The following is a 21,247-nucleotide window of genomic DNA, read 5'->3' as shown; positions in this document are numbered from 1 at the left end:
GTTTTCCCCATCAACTTGAAAGGTAAATAAACTTGCCACTTTAATAAAATACGATAATTGTTGCATAGATTATTATGTGATCGGGGAAGGGCAGCCGACTCAGGCAAGGCTTCCTGGGAAAGAAAACAGCCACCGACCCTTGTTGGATGATTACGACTTAACCGGGTGACTTGGGGCATGGGGGTAGTTTCAGAAGAGGACGCAGGAAGCGCAAAAGCATGGAGGGGAGGTTCAGCTGGGCGGGCTCCAAGACCCACGTATTCAATCAGTCTGGAGGGTAACACCCTTCCAGGGGAGTGGGAGAAAGGAAGCCAGATGGCCACCTTTTTGGAGTTTTGCTGAAGACTACAAGACGCTTCTAAAAGATTCGAAGCAGGTAAGACACCATCAAGTCGGCATTTTAGAAAAGCACACAAGTCACAATGTAAAGAATGGCCAGACTGCAGGCGGGTGAGCCTTATGAAGCAGTTGCTACCGTCTGCCTTGCAAAAGTCAGTGCGAGCCAAACGAAAGCTCTGGTGGAGGTGGAAAGGTGAGCAGGTGGTGGGTGTCAGATCCAAGAGTGAACACAGAAGCGGAGTAAGTGGGACGCAGAGGTTAACAGGATTTACACAGCTCTAGCCCGGTGATGGGAGACAGTGATGTCCCTGACCAAAACCGAAATGCAGTCTACTGGAAGAAGAGATGTAAATTCAGGTCAGGCCACAGGAAGCTGAGTTGCCTGCAGGACAAAGTACGGGAGGTGTCTCTGTCAGGGAACAGAAATGCCTCAGAAAAGTCTGCCAGGACTTACATTTGTGGTGGGTGGTGTTCCTTTGTTTATACATTGCTTCTTTCCTGAAGATTCATATGCACTTTCATTTGGGTATTCAATCAGCACGTGAGTCGTCATTAAAATGATAGACATGGATGAGATTGTCAAGAATACAGCTTTAAAAATAAGAAAACAGTAGCTCACGGTAAAAGGCAGAGAAAGAGAAATCGATGGAGAATGAGAGGGCAGTCGGAACAGCATCATGGAAGCCAGATGGAAGGAGAGAGTGTCCGGAAGGAGGAAGAGGGAAAGAGAAGAGATACGGCAAGAGACAGGTATCTAAGAACTTGAAAGGGTCCCCTGGATTCCACGGGGTTGGTGGAAAGGTCAGAAAGGAATAGGACGGTAAGGAGGAGACACGAATGGCTGTCCCTTGGCCAGTTGGCCAGTTGGTTGGTTGATTGACTGGTATAAAATGAGAGACACTCACACATGTATGTCTACCTATGGTAGAAAGGTGGAAAGCCAGTTAGAGAGACTAGAGAGAGGAGAATAAAGGAAATGGATGATGGATGTGGTCTCTCAGGAGGCCAAGGGGAAGGGAGTTCATAGCCCAAGGGAAGAGAATACTAAGGGTCAGGAAGTACACTCCCACCGCTGAGAAGGGAGGGAGGCAGTGAGGGTGTATGAATGCCCATGTGGATAATTTTGGACAATTTAGACTAGGCCAGAATGATGGGCTTAAGGGGGCGGGGTATGCATACTACTTATATTAAAGAAATTGACTTTATCCATCATTCTATTAAAACATGTTAATGAGACTCCCACAATTTCCAAAGCCAAAAATGACTGAGCTGATGGAAATGAGTTTTAGAAAGCTAAGGACGCACGACACCGTCACCAACAGCGGCTAGTTTCTTTTTTTTCTTTTTTTTGTATTTTCTACTCTCTTTGAAACCACAGCCTGGTTTATTTTTGATTGTTTAATTTCTTTCAAGCTGTAGCCCGTAGTCATATCCAAGCAATTTCATTTTCCTTAGTGTCAGGCTTTTGTGTCTAGTAGCCCCTCGAAAATCGGCAGTTGTTGGAAAGGCACTTGTTCCAATCAAAAACCATTTGAAAATAGAAACTCAGGTACGTAAGATGAGCCTATGTGGAACTGCTGCCTTTAAGACATCTTTCCCGAAAGCAGCCGCTGCGCCTAGCAGTATCACATTATAAGTGGGCCCAGCCAAGAGGATGCTTCAAGTTTCCGTTACAGAAAATCGCAATCTGATAAAGTCTGGTTGGTGGCACGTGAGGTCCATTGCGTAAGGAAAGCCCCTGTTAGCAAACTGGATGTGGAGCAAACTCGATACTGTGTGAAGAGTTGTTCATCGAGGGCAAAGCTCACACCAGGTGAGGAATCAATTACTGGAGAGGTTGGCCTTTCCAACTCACTCACTGTATAGGACACAAACTGAAGCCAGAGTGCCACATGGTTCTTTGGGATCAAGGCCAGGACCCAAATCCAGATCTCCTGACTCCCCACCCACTATTCATCCCTCTTCTCCTAACGTCTGTTTTCCCTGCTGGGCAGCAAACCCCACGGGACAGGGATCTCTTCTTAGGTACCTCCAGCATAGAGGTGACAATTACAAAGATCTGTTAGTAGGTTAACCACACTCGGGGTGGATCGCTGGTGGTCATTTGCGAGGTTTCATGCAGAGCCGAACGTCAGAGTAAAAGGTCTCAACAGAAAGAAAAAAATCGCCAACCCACAAACACATGGTTTATGAACTCTGAAAATGCCAGAACTCCAGACATGACTTCCAAGGTGGAGACCTTGGGAACAGCAGCTGCAGAGCCACCTCTTGCTAAAGAGATCTGTGCCCGGCTTCATTACTCCTTGGGTTGGCAGGCACGCCCCTAGTCATCTACACAGCCTGAGAACAGAAGTTTCCACATTGCCTCTAAATTAGCTTTAACCTACTTGAATCCTCCTTAAAATATTTAACAGGCTCTTTCCTCTCCCCCAAACATCGTAACTGCAAAGCCTCCTTTCATCTTCCCATAAGCAAACCTGCCTAAAAGTTTTATGTAAATTGTGTGTCCTTTTACACACTGGCAATGCATTCCACCCCACAGGGGACAGCCCCTGGGAAGTATGCAGGCACGTCAAGGAGTTAGGGCTTAAAAGTGGCATCAGCCACAGTTGAAGTGTTTTTTGTTTGTTTGTTTGCTTTTTTCCAAACAAAACCCTGTGAGGCTCTTCGGTTTGCTGAAAACCATGTGCCGGTTTGATCCTTTCTACTCTGGTTGAGACCAAATGCTCCTCAAATGAATCTGCTCAAAGGGTTTGTAAAGGGAATTGTATTCCCTCTTAGCATTCTTCCGTTTGGGTTTGGTTTGGGTGAATTGGTTAATGGCAAAAATAAGTACTTACATCTTTTGCCCCTAAATCAGGAGTTGCTGCTGCTGCTTCTGTTCTATCCCGTCATGACAGCCTGCTGTTACTCACAGCTGGCAGACACTGTAAACTTGATGCCACGTCAGCCTCCCAGAACCTTTCCACTTCAGTAATAGTTTCCCAACGGAATGATTTTGTGTGTAGGTCCTGAGGCTGGAAACATGATCTGGCGACCATATTGAGAAGGTCTGAGTCAAAGAGGCACTACATGTGATTACAGAAAGAAACCACACACAATCCTTCCTGAGACTAAATAAGAATTCTAGGGAAAACTTAAAAAGCATATTGACTTTCTAAATAATCATGACACCAAGTTAGTAACTGTGATCCAAAAAAATCAGCATTAGAAATTGAAAATGTAAAATTTAGAAACTTAATCAGTATTATACATATTAGTTCATGAAAAAAATATGAGCTTAGGATGGCAAAACACTGAAAAAGTAAATGTTCATTAATAGGAAAATGGTTGAAAAGATTATGAGACACTTATGTCATGAAATGTTAAGATATCTAATAACAAATAATAAATTACAGCTCTATCACTTGACCTAGAGGGGTTCCTGGGGCACATTACTAAGCAAAAAAAAAAAAAAAAAATTTAAGTATATTATCCTATTTGGGGTTGCTATGACATATTGCCAAGTGAAAAAAGTATAATATTATCCCATACGCTATTATATATGCATATCAAATAATATCTGATTATATACAAGCATTTATGCATAGATAAAAGTGTATAAAAGATATATACCTGATAGTTAATACTTCCTTTATTTGAGTGAGAAACTATGCAAGGACAGTGGATGGGGGCTACACAATAAAAGGCTACACAATAAAACAGCATTTATTACATTCCATCCCAGAAAAAAATTATCTGTCTGTGAACGGTGTATGTGCTTAAATAGAGACGTATGTATAAGTGTACCAAAGTGTTAATTAGATATCTTAAGGGGGTGGGATTCCAGATGACCTCTATTTTATTCTCTATAATTTTATGTATATTCCAATATTTTTTCAAGGAAAAAAAATTATATAAATAGAAGAAACAATAAGCCTGTTTGCATTATGTAAAAATTGTTGGCAAGTGGTAACTTGCCTGAACTCTTGTGCTTTTGAGTCCCTCTGCTGAATCTTAAATAGATTTGGGTTGTTTTCTATGTGTTCCAAATACACTCAAGAATTCTAAAGATGTTCTTGTGCTTATCTGGAATGAACAAGCCATGCCAAAGAGAAATGTAGAGCACTCTCCCAGCCCAGACTTCACACGGCCCTCCTCCCCTTTGAGATCGATGTCACAGGTGGGTCATATCTCCACCAGCTTCTGTGATGTGCAGTGCAGAGGGAGGGCCCAGAGCACGTGCACACAGAGATGCTGCTGACAGTGCTGTCTCAGATAATGCCTCTAGAGGTGACTCAGAAATCATTTGGGAAAATGCCAACCAAGGAAAAGAAGAAGGGAGTTGAAATTGACTGACCCATCCATGCCTTCCAGCAACAGAGCCAGAAACTGAGAATAAGCTCTGACTGATCAATAACCAAATAACTGACAGAAAGGGAAAAAAAAAAACATTTTACATAATCAGAAATGAGAAAAGCACTATGTAGTCACTGGCCACATTTTCTGAATTAAAATGAAGTGAGATATATAAATGTACTTGGACATTCAATTACTTTAATTATAATGACAACACAGAGGGACAAATCATAGAAAATTCAATTTGTCCTGTCGCCATCAGGGCTATGTATCAAGCAGATATATGTATGAATCAGAAGGCCTATAGTGTATATATTTATTCGTTTACCCTGGAATGAGAAAGCTCTCAATTTTAAACTTAAATAGGGAAAAGATCTGATTTAGGTAAAAGTTTTCAATTAAAGAACTGTTTTAAAAATAGCTGTTAAAAAAATAAATGTTGTTCTTTTACTTTCAACTACAAAAATAATCCAAAGTACAGTTTAAAATGTTTTTATCCTAAAAGGATCTTTAATTCAATCCATCATTTTAGATAGATATAATTAGAGATTCGGAGAGGTTAAATAACTTGCCCAAGGTCACGCAGTGGAACTTAGGACTCTGGCTCTCAGAGATCACCCCACGACATCATGCTGTAAATATTAAAAATAGATCCTGGCTGACCTTAGTTGTCATAACTAAAGAAGACACTCATAATTACCATATTCTTGCTTTGTATGCAAAGAGCACATTCTTAGGTGTATGCAAAGAATAGTTCGATATGACCTGCATTTGCCATCTTACCTTACGATTAGTTTACTCTCCTTTATCTTATTAATAATCACTCAACTAGATGAAGTGAAGGGTACAAACGGACATCCATAAAAAGCAGAACGTAAATAAACGCCAAACATGTGATGTCAGCGGTAAACGCTACGACAGCTCAGGAGAGGAAAATACACTTAAGGTAATTTTGAGAAGGGCGAAAAAAGAAATCGACACGGAAAGATAGGAAAGACTATTCAAAATATGCAGTTTCTTACCCAAGAACATTTCTACTCTTCAGGCCATTATTGACGATATTGGGCCTTAGTTTACCTGGGACTTGTGACCTCATTCCAAAGACAACCTAGCAGTCTCATTTTCCACACACTTCCTTTACTTCAAAAGAGACACGTGTAGAATGGGCGCGAAAAGCATAGATCCAGATATTCACAAGCTTGCATTTCCCTTGACTCAGACATCTTGGGTAAATTGAGGGAGTTACTAAACGCGTCTGCATCTAACTGAACAACGGAATAAAAGTGGAAAATACATTAACTACTACGCTCCCAAATACATACATTCTGGGTCTCGTAGACACATACTTTCCCAGACCATCGGGAGGTTGAAGATATTAGTTCCGACTTCACTGAACCAAAATCCACAGCAAAAAGCAAGGACAAACATTTCTTGAAAGAGTTTTAAGCTCCATCTCTTAAACTAAATTACTTATATATGACAGACCAAAAAATCCCACATTGACCCACAGGACAAAGAGTTGGTGATCAGAAAGTAACTTGAATTCCCCAGGAAAGATTACACGAAAGGTGGAAAGCCCATCTTCGAGCACAGGTGGCCCATCACAAATTACGTGTGTGGGTGCTGAAGCCACATTGCCCAGCTGGGTCCTAGCTCTGCCACTCTCTTGGTCCACTGGGCCTAACAGTAACTATCTCAGGGGTTGATGTGAAGAATTGAGCCATTACAGGTAAGCATTTAGCAAAGGGCTTTAGTAACGATTATTTTTTTTTATTAAATATATTGGGGGTAACATTATTATTATAAAATATTTGTCGATTGCTTACAATGTGCCAGGCTTTGGGCTAAGTGTTTTTCACCTATAATTGTATGTAATCCACACAGTAGCCCTATAGAGTAGCTCCTATTATACTTTTTTTGGTAACAAATGAGAAAACTGATGCCCAGAGAGGGTGAGCAATTTGCTCCAAGTCCCACGGCTAGCAAGGATAGAACCAGACTCTGAATCCAGAGCTAGTGTCAATCAAAAGTTTGAACTTTGAATCACCGATTATACTTCCTCCCAAGTTCAGCAGTTCAAAAACACACAGCAGAGACCCATTCCTTTGTTCGTGCATTCACGTACTCGTTCATTTACTGAGAGCTCGCGGGGCGCCAGGTACTGTGCCTGGTGCTATGGATCCAGACGTGGACTAGGCTGACCAGAAGGGAAGCACCTTCACGAAGTGCACATGCTAGTGAGGGAGCCAGCCAAGCAAACTAACCTATCCGTCACGTAACAGCAGAAAGTGGTGAGCGCTGTGAAGAAAATAAGGACGAGTCAGAGGACAGAGAGTGTCAGTGTCGGGACGGGAGGCGATTTCCGGCAGAGTGGTCTGGGAGCACTTCCTGAGAAGGGGAGACGGATCCAGGGAGGGGCGTCCCCTGGCAAGGTCTGGGACAGGCAGAGGGAACTGTGAGCACAGACATCTGGCGGCAGCAACGACCTTGGCCTACTGAGGAGTGAGAAGGCCAGAGGTACTGGAGGGAGGTGTCTGGAGAGAAAAGGTGAGGGACGTCTCAAAGAACAGGAATGTGATCCACCAGGAAGATGAGGCAGGGCTGCCAGGCAGCGCTGACAACCCACTTGAGCTCTGCCTTCATGAAATTAAGACCAGTCAGCCGCTGTTGTGTTTTTCTTCAGCCACAGGCTGAGATGTGGAGCCTGAGGTGCCGATGAGAATAAGTGAATAGAGTATCCGCCAGGTCGGGGGTTTGCCAGGTGAAGGTAGCAGAGGGGGCGTGAGGCAAGGAGGTTGAGCCTGGGCCATGGACACAGATTGGGTGAGGTGCAAGGCGAGGCCTGGGGGCCACGGTGGACAGTGAGGCAGGGTAGGGATGATGGACGGGTGGACCCGATGATTCGGAGTTGGGGCTCTAGAGGGAATGAGCTGGAAGTCAGGGGGTGGTGGTCAGAGTGCGAGGCCAGAAGTCAACATCTGGGGCGTGATACTAGTCATGACGAACACCGGTGGTGCTAGAAGGGTGGTGGCCAGAGTGGGAGAAGGGGTTGTTGGAAGGAGCGGGGATCAGGATCCGAGAGGCCGGAATGTTACCTGGATCACCTACGCCAGCGGCCTCAAACCTGGTCACATTCTAGAACGACCTGGGGGGCTCTTAAAACATACACAGGCCTCCAACCCCCAAAGATTCTGGCTCAGTTGGTTGGGGTTGGGAGGTACAGGAAATGGTGCCTGGGTTTTTTGGGGTTTTATTAAGCTTCTCAAATAATTTTAAAGTGCAGCCAGGACTGAGACTGATCTCAGTTGGCCCGACCACCAGGACAGAAGTGGTGGTAAAGAGGGTGACCGAGGCAGCAGGGCTCAGGGCCTCGCTGGATGAGGAGCACGGGCTGGTGGGTGACCACAGCATGGGAGGCCAATGGAGATTTGCTGGCCTGATCTTCGAAGCTGATGAGGAAGGATCGGGGAAGAACAATGTTCTGAGAACGGCCGCAAGGAGCACGAATGACGCCTACCTCACCGTCAGGTCCCAGGACTCCCGAGGAGTGTCCCCAGGTCCCCAGGAGGGAGTCAGGTATCAGTCCAAGCAAAAAAGTTGAGGTTGACAGTCAGAGAAGATGCTGAGGACACGGGGTTGGGAGGGGGGATTGGGGACGAGGAGGGTGGGACATAAAGTCAAATAAGACATCGAGAGCTATGCGGGCCAGGAGGGCCTTGCACCGAGGTCGTCACATGAGAAGGCATGACGGGATCAGTTCCAGGGCCTTCCAGGGGAAGATGGGTAATCGATTCTAATCGCAGCCTCCTTTTCGTATTTTATTTAGACTATAATGTATTTCTTTCCTACAGCTGCCGTCACAAATTACAGCAAGTGGGGAGGCTTAAAACAACAGGACTTTAATCTCTCACAGTTCTGGGAGCTGGAAGTCTGAAATCGGGTGTTGGCGGGGCCACGCACCCTCTAAAGGCTCTAGAGGAGAATCCTTCTCCGCCTCTTCCTAACTTCTAGTGGCTCCAGGCAGCCCTTGGCACTCCTTGGCCGGTAACTGCATCACTCCAGTTTCCACCTCTGTCTTCCCATGGCCAGAGCTTCCATCTGCATCCATATCCCTCTCTACTTAAAAGGACGCCAGTCATTGCATGAAAGCCACCCTAATCCAGTATCACCTCAACTTAACTTGATTACATCTACAACAAGGACCCTATTTCTAAATAAGGCAGCCATAGATTTGCACGGTTGTCACATTCATAAGTAGCAAGGACTAGGATTTCAACATATCTTTTGGGGGGCCACAATCCAACCCACAACAGGCAATCATGGAGATGATGTGACAACCAGGAATAGTGTTCTTACTCAAAGAACATGGGCTCTTTAGACCACTATTAAACCCTCTGAGAGTCTGTTACAGCAGAAGAGGGTCAGCTACAGGCCTCCTTTACAGATCGCAGTGTCTAGGCAGGGGAAGGGCGGTCTCGCCAGGCACACGCACAGCTCGGCGGGCTGTCCTCGGCTCTGCCAGAGTGAGAAAACAAAGCTGAGTCAGAGAAAACCAAACCTCATAATAGATAAACAACTCCAACTTTGTGTTCATGGCAGGTCAGCGGTATCTCTGAATACACGTATAGCATGGATTTGATGAGAAGCTACAAATCGACAAGATAATGAAAGCCTAAAAGATGTCCTGCTATGTCATCGTTAACAGCAAGCAGTGAAACTAAAGCAATAAAGACCAAGAAAATAACCTATGCTGAGCTACAGAACCCAGCTGGTTAAAGGGTAATATATTCCATCGATCATCAAGGGTCAAGAGCCATGATTGCCACATGGACACAAGAAAAGTAAAATGCACAGCACCATCCTGCAAAGACTTTATCCGGCTGGGGATGTGAAGAAAGTAAAGCCACATGTGCAAGATAAGGTGTAGCGAATTGTTAAATTGTGTGATGTAGACAGACACACTAATACGGAAATCTAAAAAGAGGAGAGATTGATGATTCCAGGATTACTCAAATTAGGCTTTCTGAGTTTCCTAAGTATTTCTTTGGATCCTGTTCTACGTACTCCAGTCTCTGGGTTGGACCCTAAACCTTCCACCCTCTCTCCATGAGATTACAGATGAAGAAACTGAGATTCACACACAGGAAGTGACTCGCCCAAGGTCAAGTAGCTTATGTTTCCAAGTCAGAAAGTGAAGCCAGGTCTTTTTCCGCAAGTCCATGACTTCTTCTATAATACATTGAAGGGTGAGTTGGGTTTGGATGGGTAAGTAAAAACAAGGAGAGTGTTCTATGTGTGGGAAATAGGATTAATATTTTATTATTACATTTAGCTAATTGGCTCTTGAGAGCCGGCCTGTATCCCCGGATGAGAAGCTGCTGTCAATCCTCCAGCTCTTAAAATATCTGGGTCAGTGAGAAGAGGATCACAAGGTCTCCTCGTGGTTATTTTTAACATGAAAAAACTTTAAAGGAGAGGACAAAAATGAAAAATATATATATGCCAGGAATTTTACAAGCTGAAGTCAAAAGGGAATTGTTGGAGAGGAACAGCGGGGTTGCTGACCTTGACTCGGAACCTGCAGGGAGGGGTTCCTGGTGGGTCATAGTGGGTCCTGGCTCCATCAGAACTGAGAAGGGTGGCCTGGAATCTACATCAGAAGGTGGACCTGACACACAGCAGAAACCGGAGATAGGAGGCATGACGGTGTTGGTGCCGCTTCCCCACGCCTGCCTTTAAAATGACATTGCCCTTGATCCTTTCTTCAGAGAAGAAAGGAAGAAAGAAATGGAGGGAACCTGTGCCAGCTTCTCCCACTGGCTCCCGCAATTTCAGAACAAAAAGAAAGGCAGGGGAATCTTTTAAGCACTCGTCCTGTGGTACATAAAAGTGGTACCAACTGACATGTGAATGCTGTTTTTATGAGTAAGATATTCTGAGTGCTGCTTTATGCTTTTCTGAGACAAATCAGCAATAATACAAACCCCCTGCAAAGCTCTTCCGTCGACTCAAAGATACCAGGAATGAGGAAGCTGTAAGTGCCAGAAAATACGTCTCTCAGGACCTGAGTGAGAGGTTTCTGCCAAGCATCCCACTGTGTCATGTGTCAAAAGCAGCACAGAACAGCTATCCCTCAGGTCCGAGGCAAGACGGGCACTTTTCTTCACGGGTCCCCTGCAGGGGAATAAGTGTCAGATATGGGTCTTGAGCCTAAGGAATTCACTCCCTGGTTGTCTCTAACTGGGGACCCTGGTCATGGCCGATGCCCACTAAATGGTGAACATCACTGAAAAGATCGCCATCCTATGCCTCAAGACAACCATGCAAATCCATGGCTGCCTCAGGGCTGAAGTGTGTCCTCGAGAGCTCCTGGGACAGCAAGACCAGTCCGGGCGAGTTTCACTGAGGAAACGAGCCTTGGGCTGGGCCCTACGTGGATACGACGTGCACCAAAAGGAGTTGACGGGATCTTGGTGCAGAGAGATTTGCTTCTTCAGGTGTCATACATGCACCACAGCCACAGGTGGGCAAAGCACATCCCAGCTCCTCCTCTCACAGAGCTTGCGGTCAGCTGTCTCTGAGGGCCCCGGCCCTAGACAATGTCCACTAAATGCTGAACATCACAAAGGGTAGAATTAACATAAGCTTAACGTTGTGGTCATGACAAAAGCTTACATTTACTGGGAGCCGATGGTGTGCCAGGCATGATGCTAAGTGCTTTACGAATATGATCTCATTCAATCCTCACTGCAACTGAAGGATGGGAGGTGGGGTACCATTATCGCCATTTCATGGGTTGGAAACTGAGCCCACACAGCTAACTCGTGGTGTGCCCAGGACTCCCTGGCTGCTGGGCCATGCTCCTTCCTCTACCCCATGGGATATGGCACCAGGTAAGGCAGTTCATATTTGCTATAGAGGAAATAAGAAGTGATTCTGCTACCAGTTCTTTCTTCTTGCGATTGCCATACGCCCTCTGCCCCATTTAGATTCCCAAGCGATATACACAGAATTCAGAGGACCTTCCAGGCAAGACAAACTCTCTCCAAATCTCCATCCATTTTCCTGCCATTGTGAACTGCAATGACCATCTTGAAAGGAAATTTCACAGTCAGATTTTTCTCTCTCCCACAGATCCTAAACCTATGAGAAGCCATAAGAAACCAATCCCCGTGGTTTTTCTCATCCATCCCCTGTACTGGCCTTCTTTAGTTTTCCAAAGTTCCACAAGAACACTCGAAGTTGCTCGGAGACCAGAATGCCAGTCTTTTAGGAGGCATCTCATCACCAAAACCTCCAAAGGAGAAAAGATACACGCAGTGTTCTCCTTACCTTCAGTTCTCTGCCAAGGAGGAAAATGGGATGAGACAAGAGGTGTCTGCACTTTCTTCACCTCCCAAGAAGACAAGAGATTATTCCTTGATTTCTATCCACTTCATTCCTGAGGTGACAAATATTGTTCCCTAACGAGGCCAAAATCAGGAAGGACAAGGTGAAGGTCAACCCACCTGGAGAGCCTAGAACTGGAAATGCTACAATAAAAGTGAAAATCCTTATGCTCATAACGATAATATCTGTTCATCAATTAAAAAGCACTTCCGGAAATGTCACGTTATTTGAATCTCGCACAGTAGCTAGGCAGGTATTCATGTTGATATTACTTTTTTCTTTTTTTTTTTTTTTTTTTTTAACAAATGAGGAAACTAAGGTACATAAAAAAGAAGCGACTCTTTAAGGTCAAAGAGGTCAAATTTGCAGCCTGGCCCTCAGCTCAAATTCTGTGTTCTGTCCTGTCCAGCACATCCACTCAGGAATTCTGATGTGGACAGGGATGCCAGATAGCAGATAGGGACAGGAAAGCTTGCTTAATGGTCACTCCCTATGGTGTCATCCTCCAAAATTACCCACATTGTCTTAATTTCACTTTATAATAGCCTATGAATCTAGCCTCCAACAATATAAATTTTTCTCTTATAATATTTGGTTTTGGTCCTTGCAAACTTTGAAAGTAGTAAGTTCCAAATGCTTACTATTTCTGTGTGAAGAAGTGCTATTTTTACTTTGCCCTAAAACTATTTCTTTAGAATGATAAAATTGTCTCTCAGTTTTGTGAGCTGGGATTTAATAAGTTCATATTTTAATCCTATGATTTTCATTATTTTATAAATTTCAATCACATTCCCTTCTCAGCCTGTGTCTCTCCAGAATGAAGAGCCCTAATTCTTTTATCATCCCTCACAAAGAGTTCTCTCTGCCCTCAGCATCAATTTAGGGGTCCTTCTCCAGACCTTCCTCGCTCTGTATGTCTTTGAGGTACATCAGCTCATCGGACCCCCATAACTTTGTCCATTATTCTGTATAAATGAGCACAAGGACTTCGGCTAAAATAAAATGTAGGAATATTAGAGACACTTTTAAAAATCAAACGATTATTTTGTTCCATGTTGGCCCAGCATATGCTGAAAAAAATATACATTTTGCTTTAACTCTGAAATGAATCTGAGCACACTGGTACCGAGCGACCTTGTAATCTATTGTGAAAATGAGAATTTGCAAAGCACTTTCACATACTTTATCTCATTTGACCCTCATGTGAAATATGCAAGGTAGAAAAAAACCATATTATTATCTGCATTTTTCACATGAGAAAAGTAAAAAGATGAATGTAGCCCAAGGTCAAACGGATGGAATTAGAGCCCCAGTCACTGGCCCTCCATTAAAAAAATGGTGCTTTCTCTACCGTGCAATACAACCTCCCTTATAATCACCTGTGATTTATTTTAAATCACCAAACTACCAAGTCTCAGTCTCTATCAGTGACCCACGGCACAGTCACTGAATAGTCTATGGTTCCGGTGAAAGAAAAGATGGTTAAGATTGGTCTAGACCCTCTTCCCTGCCCTTTCTACAGGCTCTCCAGGGACAGTCTCAGCCACATCACAGGCATCAATATCACCTCCATGCAAATGACCCCCCAAATTGGTGTCTCTAGGCCACACCTCTCTTCTGAGCACCAGATGGTGATATGGAACTGCATACCTGGTATCTCATGGTTGTCTCAACATGCACAAAGCTTCGTCTTCTGCTCCCATCGTATCCGCCTCCACTGCCAAAACCCAGCTCTTTTGATGTTCCTTTTCTCAAATACCTATTTTGGAACCTAGGGGTCATCTTGACATTGCCCTCCCTGTCCCCTAACCCTGACCCACATCCAAACTAACACCAAGTCCTTTCTCTTCTCCCTCCTGCAGAACTCTCCATTCTGTCCGTCTCTCTCCTTCCCCATTATCACCACCTCAGTCCAGGAAACCATCATCTGTGATTTGCCACAGGATCCTAGAATATTATTTCCTATTTAAATTCCCAGAATTAAATTCCTAGAAGCCTCCACCTTCCAACAGAGAGGCTCAAGGGTCTTTCCTCAGAGAAACCATTCTTGACTTCCCCAAGTCAAATTTCTCCATTATTGTTACATAGCACTGGTCTGGCATGGTTTTATGAATTTAATTAATATCTGTCTCCCCCACTAGATTCGTAAACTTTTGCTCATCATTGTATTCTTATACTATGCTCAGCCTGGCACATAGAGACACATCAATAAATGTTTGTTAAATAAATAAATAAACCTACTAATAAGGAAATAGTTGTATATAATATACGTCCTCATTACGGGATACTAAGCAGCTATTAAAAAGAAGGAGATAAAGCTACATTTACTAATATGGAATGATGACCATGATATATTATTGATTAAAAACAGTATATTACAGAACACTATGCATACTCTGATCAGTTATTTTTAAAACCTATGTGTGCCTTTATTTAAAGAAAAATAACCTTTCTATGTATGCATATGTGTGTGTATGTGTTTTAAAAGGTCTACAAGACCAACACAAAACCACTTACAGTGATTTCCCTGGAGAATGGGAATGAGACCGGATAGAGAAAAATAGGAGAATAATTTCTACTGAGAAACTTCTTGCCGGTTTGACCTTTCTCAATGACCACATGATATTGTTGCAATTATTTTAACAATGCCCGTTTTAAAGTAATGAGGCAATTCACTAAAGTTCAGGAAACGAACCATTTCTAAATTTAGCAAAAAAAAAGAAAAGAAAAAAATCATAACTACTTGGTATATGATTTCTCAACAATGATAAAGTTCCAAAAACCAGCATATTTCCAGCTCGAGTCTTCGATCTAGCAATACGCAGCAACGAAGAAGCAGAATGGAGGACAATCAGACCGGCCGGCATTTGCTTGTTTAATTAGGTCTTCCCCTCGTGTGGCTTTTACAAACAGTAAAAAATCTGAAAAATGACTGCTCTGGGATTCACTTCTACAATTTTAGAAGGAAGAATAACAAAAGGAAATAATGGTGTGCCCTTTTCTTAATTTACCCAGATATTTCTGTTGTTGAATAAAAGCAATTACGCAAAGACCTTTATGTGCCTTCGCCTGCCAGATGAACCTTTTGTTGTCAAATAGAGAAGACAGCTTCCTAAAATCACGCGTGTGACAGAGGAAGGAGCGGGGACAAATATCCTGGCTATGTGTGGACAGGATTCTTCCACAGCTATAGCACAAAATCTCACTTGGGTGGCTGAGACAGGGGTGTACAGGTGGACAGCCCCGCTGTCACTGAGAGAGGAGAGGCAGGCGTGTGGGCGTGATTTCTGTAGCGCCAGCCACCAGGGTGAGCTGGGCAGTCTGTGAATACAGAGTCAACGCTGTCATTTGGAGCTGCGTGGATTCTTTTTTTCAGACTCACTAATGGCTCAGATGGTGGGACAACCAAATAATGACTAAAATATGAGTCAAACGCTTTCAGATCAAATTATTCCAGTGAAGCAGGAACAGAGGCAAGCAGAGGGCAGGTCATTAGGGGTTCTAACCAATACTTGTTAAACCTGAAGAAACTCACTCTCCTTAATGGCTGCCTCTTTCAATCTATGTCATGGACATTAGTGAGCTGGGGACAGTCGATCTTTATTACCGGTGACACCTACCGATCAGCTCAACAGTGGGAAAGATGGCTCCCAGCTGGGCTTGTGTACTTTCCCAATCCTGATTTGTCTTCTTTCTCTCCCACGGTCTATCCGCCACGTCTTCAATTATCCCAAAGTGTGTCACGAAATTCTAAAATTAGCTCCAAAGTTGGTGTCTTGGTATTTTTGAAAACCAGCTTCCATTGAAATACAAACATAGTTCACATTAAGGAGAAGTAAGGTTGGGGGAAGGCAGATGAGGAGAGGCGTGTTATTAACGGAAACTACAGGGCATGCAGCCCCAGGAGTCAAAAATGTGGCAACTGGGTGTGGAAGAGGCAGCAGCATGTGCTCTGGCCCTCAACAGACACGTGAGTGGACGGTTTCCCTGAAATCCCTCCTCCTCCTTTCTTCCGCTAATTTCTTGGTTTCACATTCTTTCCCCAAGTGTTTACTCCCTACTTTACAATTTGGTTCCTCCAGAAGCTTTATAGTGAGGAGACTTGAAAGAATAGGTGTTTGCAAATGGCTTAGAATACTAATCAGAAAACAAAGTCTTGTACCACATGTATTGGAACAAATCTCATCAAGAATAACTGGAAGCACCCCATCTCTGTGATAGCAGGTATCTGTTTTTATCCCCACCCCACACTCCTCCTTTTTAGGAACTTTCAGACATATCGTAGAAGGAGCAGAGAACAATGTTTACCATCTAGCAGAGGTACAAGACCTCTCTCGATAGATCAGAACTCAGCTTACTTCAACCTAGCTTTCTGTCTCTATGAAGTCAATTACTTTAGGTACCTCAAAATAGTGGAATCATACAATATTGTCCTTTTGTGACTGGTTTATTTCACTCAGCATAATGTCTTCAAGGTTCATCTATTTTATGGGATGTGTCAGAATTTCATTCCTTTTTAAGGATGAATAATATTCCATTGTATGTACATACCACATTTTGTTTACCCATTCATCTGTCAATGGACATTTGGGCTGTTTCATATTTTTAACTTAATCCCACAATTTAACTTATCTTAATTTAACATATTCTTAACTTAATCTCACAATTTAAGACTTGCAGATAATTCGAATTCAATTCGATTTGTTGAGTATTTACCAAGGATATCCACTGTGTTAGGTACTGTGGGAGGTACAAAGGGGAATCAGATATGGTACCTGTCCCCAAGGAACTTAGGCTATCTTGGGAAAGTAGGAAAGAAAGAAGTGAAAATAACTAGCATTTGCTAATCGCTTACCATGTGCCAGACGCTTTGTCCAATCACTGCATGTATATTGCTCACGGTAACCTTGTCAGGTAGATGATCTAATTATCCACTTTACAGTGAGAAAATGAAGACTCAGAGACCTTAAGCAACCACCTCTGAAGTGGTGAGACTGAGGTTCAAAGCCCCATCTAGGCTTCAGAAGCCTACGTTCACTCCACTAGACATGCTGGTCCCCTTGGTGCAAGGCAGAACGAGACAAGTCCTGGGGGCGAAGCTATAAGAAGGTAGAAGAGAAGAGATGACCACTCTCCTGAGGGGAGAGGCTCACGGCAGAGGCAGGTGTGCAGGTCAGGAAGGCTTTTGTTTGATGGAGATAAAGGAGAGAGAAAACCATCTGAGCAGAGCAAAGTGGGCGGGGGTCAGGAAATCGCAGTGCCCGCTGAGGGACTGGTGGAGTTGTGGAACGTAAGGTTGGAAAGCAGAGAGGGGCACAATCATGGTCGTCACGAAATGCTAGCTCATGGAGTCTGAACTCCGCCACGTAGACAATACAGGTTTTTCAAGGAGTCTGAACTCCGCCAGGTGAGCCAGTATAGGTTTTTCAAGATGAGACATAGTCAAGGCTATGCTGTGGGAAGGTCACCATGGCAACAGTGCATAACAAGAAAGGAGGTTGGGTGTAGTTTAAAGGTAGGAAAGCTTGTTAGGTCACTGGCATTCGCAGATGAGACATCATTAGAGGTGGAGATGACGGAACCCGGCCATCGATGTATTATGAATAGGTCGACCATATGGCCTGGTTTGCCTGGGACACCTGTTTTCCTGGTGTAATTACTAACAGTTTCCTTTCACGCTCACAGGTCCAAGTCTGAACAACGAAACAGATGATCACACTTATTATGAGGAGTAAGAAAAAAGATTCAAAGGTGACTGAAAGATTTTGAACCCGAAGTAATAGGGAAGGTGATAACACTGTTAGCAACGCAGGTGAGAAATCAGGTTTTTGGGGAGATGATGAGTTTTGGTTTGGACATGCTGAGCTTGCTGCTATGGTGAGGATTCACTTGAGGGAGATAAGCACCTTGCCCGTGGATTTGCGCTGTGTCACATGAAGGAAGGCATCATTGACCTAAACAAACAAACGAAAAAACCCAAATGTAGTTGGACTTGCATACATGCATATTTCAACAAATATTTGTTGCTGGTTCAATTCTTAAAATAGCTAAAGTATTAAGATGTGTCTTCAATGAACCATATATAGGTAACTAAGTGATACTGACTATCACCACAAACTCAAAGGAAAATAATATTTAAGAATAACCCAACCTCAGAATTTCTCTGTATAAACTATAATTTTCAATGTTGTCAGATAAATGACAGTCCTCAGGCTTGTCCATACTCTACTGTAATACCTCTGTGTGGTCTAGCTTTTGAAAGAATAGAGCCGCTGGCAGAAGAATCAATAATTTAATTTTTTACAATTTTTATATTTTTTATTAAAATTGTCCTGTTTACAGTGTAACTGAAATTGCAATCTAACTCAAATCTTTTTCTAAAGGTTCCAGTGATAAAAGAGAAATTAAACAGCAGCCACAGTAATCAAGAACAGTGTGATATTCGTGAAAGAATAGACAAAACGATCAATGGAGCAGTAGAGGGCCCCAAAATAGACCCGCACCAATGCAGTCAATTGATCTTTGAAAAAGGAGCAAAGATAATTCAATGAAGAAAGAACAGTCTTTTCAGAAAATAGAAAATTTTGGAATGACCGGATGGACATCCGCATGCAAAAAAAGGAATCAAGACAGCTTCCTTACATCCTTCGCAAAGATTACCTCGAAATGGGTCTTACATCTAATTGTAAAAGGCAACACCGATTATGGTGGCAGGGAATCAAGTCAACCTTGAAGTTCATGCCAAGGACTGGGTCTGTAAATTAGGGCGGATGCACACCATGCAGCAGCGGGAAGCCGTGAACCGGATCCAAGATCAGCAACACAGGTGGATCTTTAAAAGACAGCGCTGCGTACACAATTCAGAAACGGGATCAGGTGAACGGCACAACCCTACGTTGTTATTTGTTTACATAACTTGAGACTGACTCGGGGCTGGGGAGGAAAAGGTATGGGGAGGTGTGAGGAACGGAAGTGGGAAATGAGGACAAAGGGAATCCGCAAACACGGACATCCATACACATGCAAACAGAAAAGCAAAAGACGGGCCTTGTGCGAAAGATGAAAGTGCGCTTTGCAATGAGGGTGATGATTAAACAACCCTTTCCGCTTGAAATCTTCCTCAAAAAGCATAAGAAAAATAAATAAATAAAACTAAGCGGGGAAACAAATCCATCGCAGCTCACACTTCTCTGCAGCACGAAATTGCTGGTGTCAAAAACATCTGTCTTTCGGGGGTTTGCGCCTTCCCAATCTAGACAAATTTAGACGCATTCAGAGGAGATGGAAGAGGTCTAAGACAGATGTTTGAAACATTCATCCCCGCCCTGTCAATCACTCAAAGGAACATCTCCAGGTGATTCACAGCTGCGTCATGCTCCCCGTCAGTTAGAAGTCACTTGTTCCCAGAGATCTGTCACAGCCCAACAACAAAAATACTTGGGAACACAAGCATTAATTTGAGATACTTTTTTCACCTGGCATCCTACAGAAATGAGGGATCTCCTGCAAATAAATGTCAGCATAAAAAAGAAAGTTGCCACTTTCAATGCTAACTCTTACTTTTAATCATTTTGCATAGAAATCTTTATAAAGATGTAGCACATATCGACGTGACTTCTCTAAATAGTGACAACTTGGGAGAAAGCACAGCCTTCTTGTTCCATGACTTGAACACAATTTTTTGAACATCTGTTATTTTACTTCCTATTTTTCAGATGTTCTGCTACTTCTCTCTATGTCCTGCAGCCACTGCTGTTGTAATTGCAGCTGCTTCTGAAAATAACCCAGCTCTGTCTCTTTCTACCCTGTTTCTGTCTGGGCTGGGAAAACAGACAACCAGTAGTGTTAAGGACTGGACGCTTCGTAAGAGTGGTAAGGGTCTGAGTGAGAGAGACTAAGAATTGCATGGATTTAGACCAGAGTCTTTTGATAGCTAATTCAGAGAGATGCCTGGGGACATTCTTCTTCTTCTGTATTCTCCAGGGTGCCTCTCAGCGAGGGAGGACCTCCATACTGATGCCTGAGAAATACACAGGCTGTTCCCAGAACCTGGTTCTCTGCCTTGCGGCAAATGAAGCCAAACCGAATTTGTCTCTGAAGATTTGCAACCTGGAATTTGGGGGCAGGATGAGGATATTGCTTTTGCTTTATATTCGGCTGTTAGAATTTTTAATTAGCTCATCAAGCAGGAATGATCAGAATAACCTACAGTTCCCCAAATATATTATGCCGATTCATGCTTCCTATTAAAACCAGCTCTTCCCCCTATCATAGCACTGTCCTGAGATCTTCCCAACTAAAAAATTAATTCTTTCGAGTCTTACTTTTTATTGATTGACATACAGAATGCACCCAGTAACTGTTTGGTGAATAAAGCAAACTCAGGAACGAATGAATATATCTGGGATTGAGTGGGATTGCTTTTAAAAAGTAAAAACAGTTACTGATACACTGTCATAGTTGAATTAATAGTCTTCATATTATTGCTCTGATACAAGTTAATCTGAATCTTCTTTTAAAAGTCAGTCAATGCATTTCACCAAAAAAGATACAGATGGCAAACACACATATGAAAAGATACTCGAGATCATTATTCATTAGAGAAATGCAAATTAAACCCATAATCAGATACCACTCCGTACCTAGAAGAATGGCTACAATTAAAGAAAGCAACTGATAATACTAAATTCTGGCAGATGCAAAGTAATGAAAACTCTACATGGTTGGTGGGAACGCAAAATAATCCAACCATTTTTGATGAACTGTTTGGTAGTTATTAAAAGCTAAACACAGAGTAGCAAATCGGTACAAACAAAATCCTGAAATGTTCAAACAAACAGTGATGCTGGAGCACCAGTTTCCAATCCAGAGTACACGCACACACACACACACGCACGCACGCACACACACACGCACACATGCACACGCATGCAGTCATTTTCTAAGCTTCAGCCGGTTTTGATTAATTTTTTCCAATATGTTAACTGATTTACATGAAAAATATTACTCAGGCTTTAAATTAAGTGAAATTAATTATATACGCATTTAATCGTCTTCATTTTAAAAGAACAAAATATATAAATTCTGGTACTACTCAGGAAAATTCAAGATTCCTGATCATTTTAACTATAAGATAGCTCTTTCACATAAATAATTCTCTGATAGATGGATAAACTCCAGA

The 21,247-nt window shown here is 43.0% G+C and overlaps 1 protein-coding gene and 1 long non-coding RNA gene across 2 annotated transcripts in view; both read right to left on the bottom strand.

Annotated features, from left to right (window-relative positions):
• Positions 1-3,294, bottom strand: part of LOC111740544 — a 15,559-nt gene extending 12,265 nt beyond the window's left edge. The window contains exon 1 of the long non-coding RNA XR_002780642.1: positions 3,180-3,294. This is a non-coding gene — a long non-coding RNA (uncharacterized LOC111740544). The remainder of the gene's footprint in view (positions 1-3,179) is intronic.
• A 14,535-nt stretch (positions 3,295-17,829) lies between these two features.
• Positions 17,830-21,247, bottom strand: part of LOC105292889 (quinone oxidoreductase-like protein 2) — a 38,351-nt gene continuing 34,933 nt past the window's right edge. Inside the window, exon 12 of the mRNA XM_023531227.1 lies at positions 17,830-18,020. Coding sequence (XP_023386995.1) covers positions 17,952-18,020 — 69 coding nt within the window. The 3' untranslated portion in view covers positions 17,830-17,951. The remainder of the gene's footprint in view (positions 18,021-21,247) is intronic.

The sequence above is a fragment of the Pteropus vampyrus genome, unplaced genomic scaffold, assembly GCF_000151845.1.
Source record: "Pteropus vampyrus isolate Shadow unplaced genomic scaffold, Pvam_2.0 Scaffold65, whole genome shotgun sequence".
Taxonomy (NCBI): Eukaryota; Metazoa; Chordata; class Mammalia; order Chiroptera; family Pteropodidae; genus Pteropus; species Pteropus vampyrus.
Note: the sequence above shows the minus strand (reverse complement) of the source record. Positions and strands in the feature narration are given on the sequence as shown.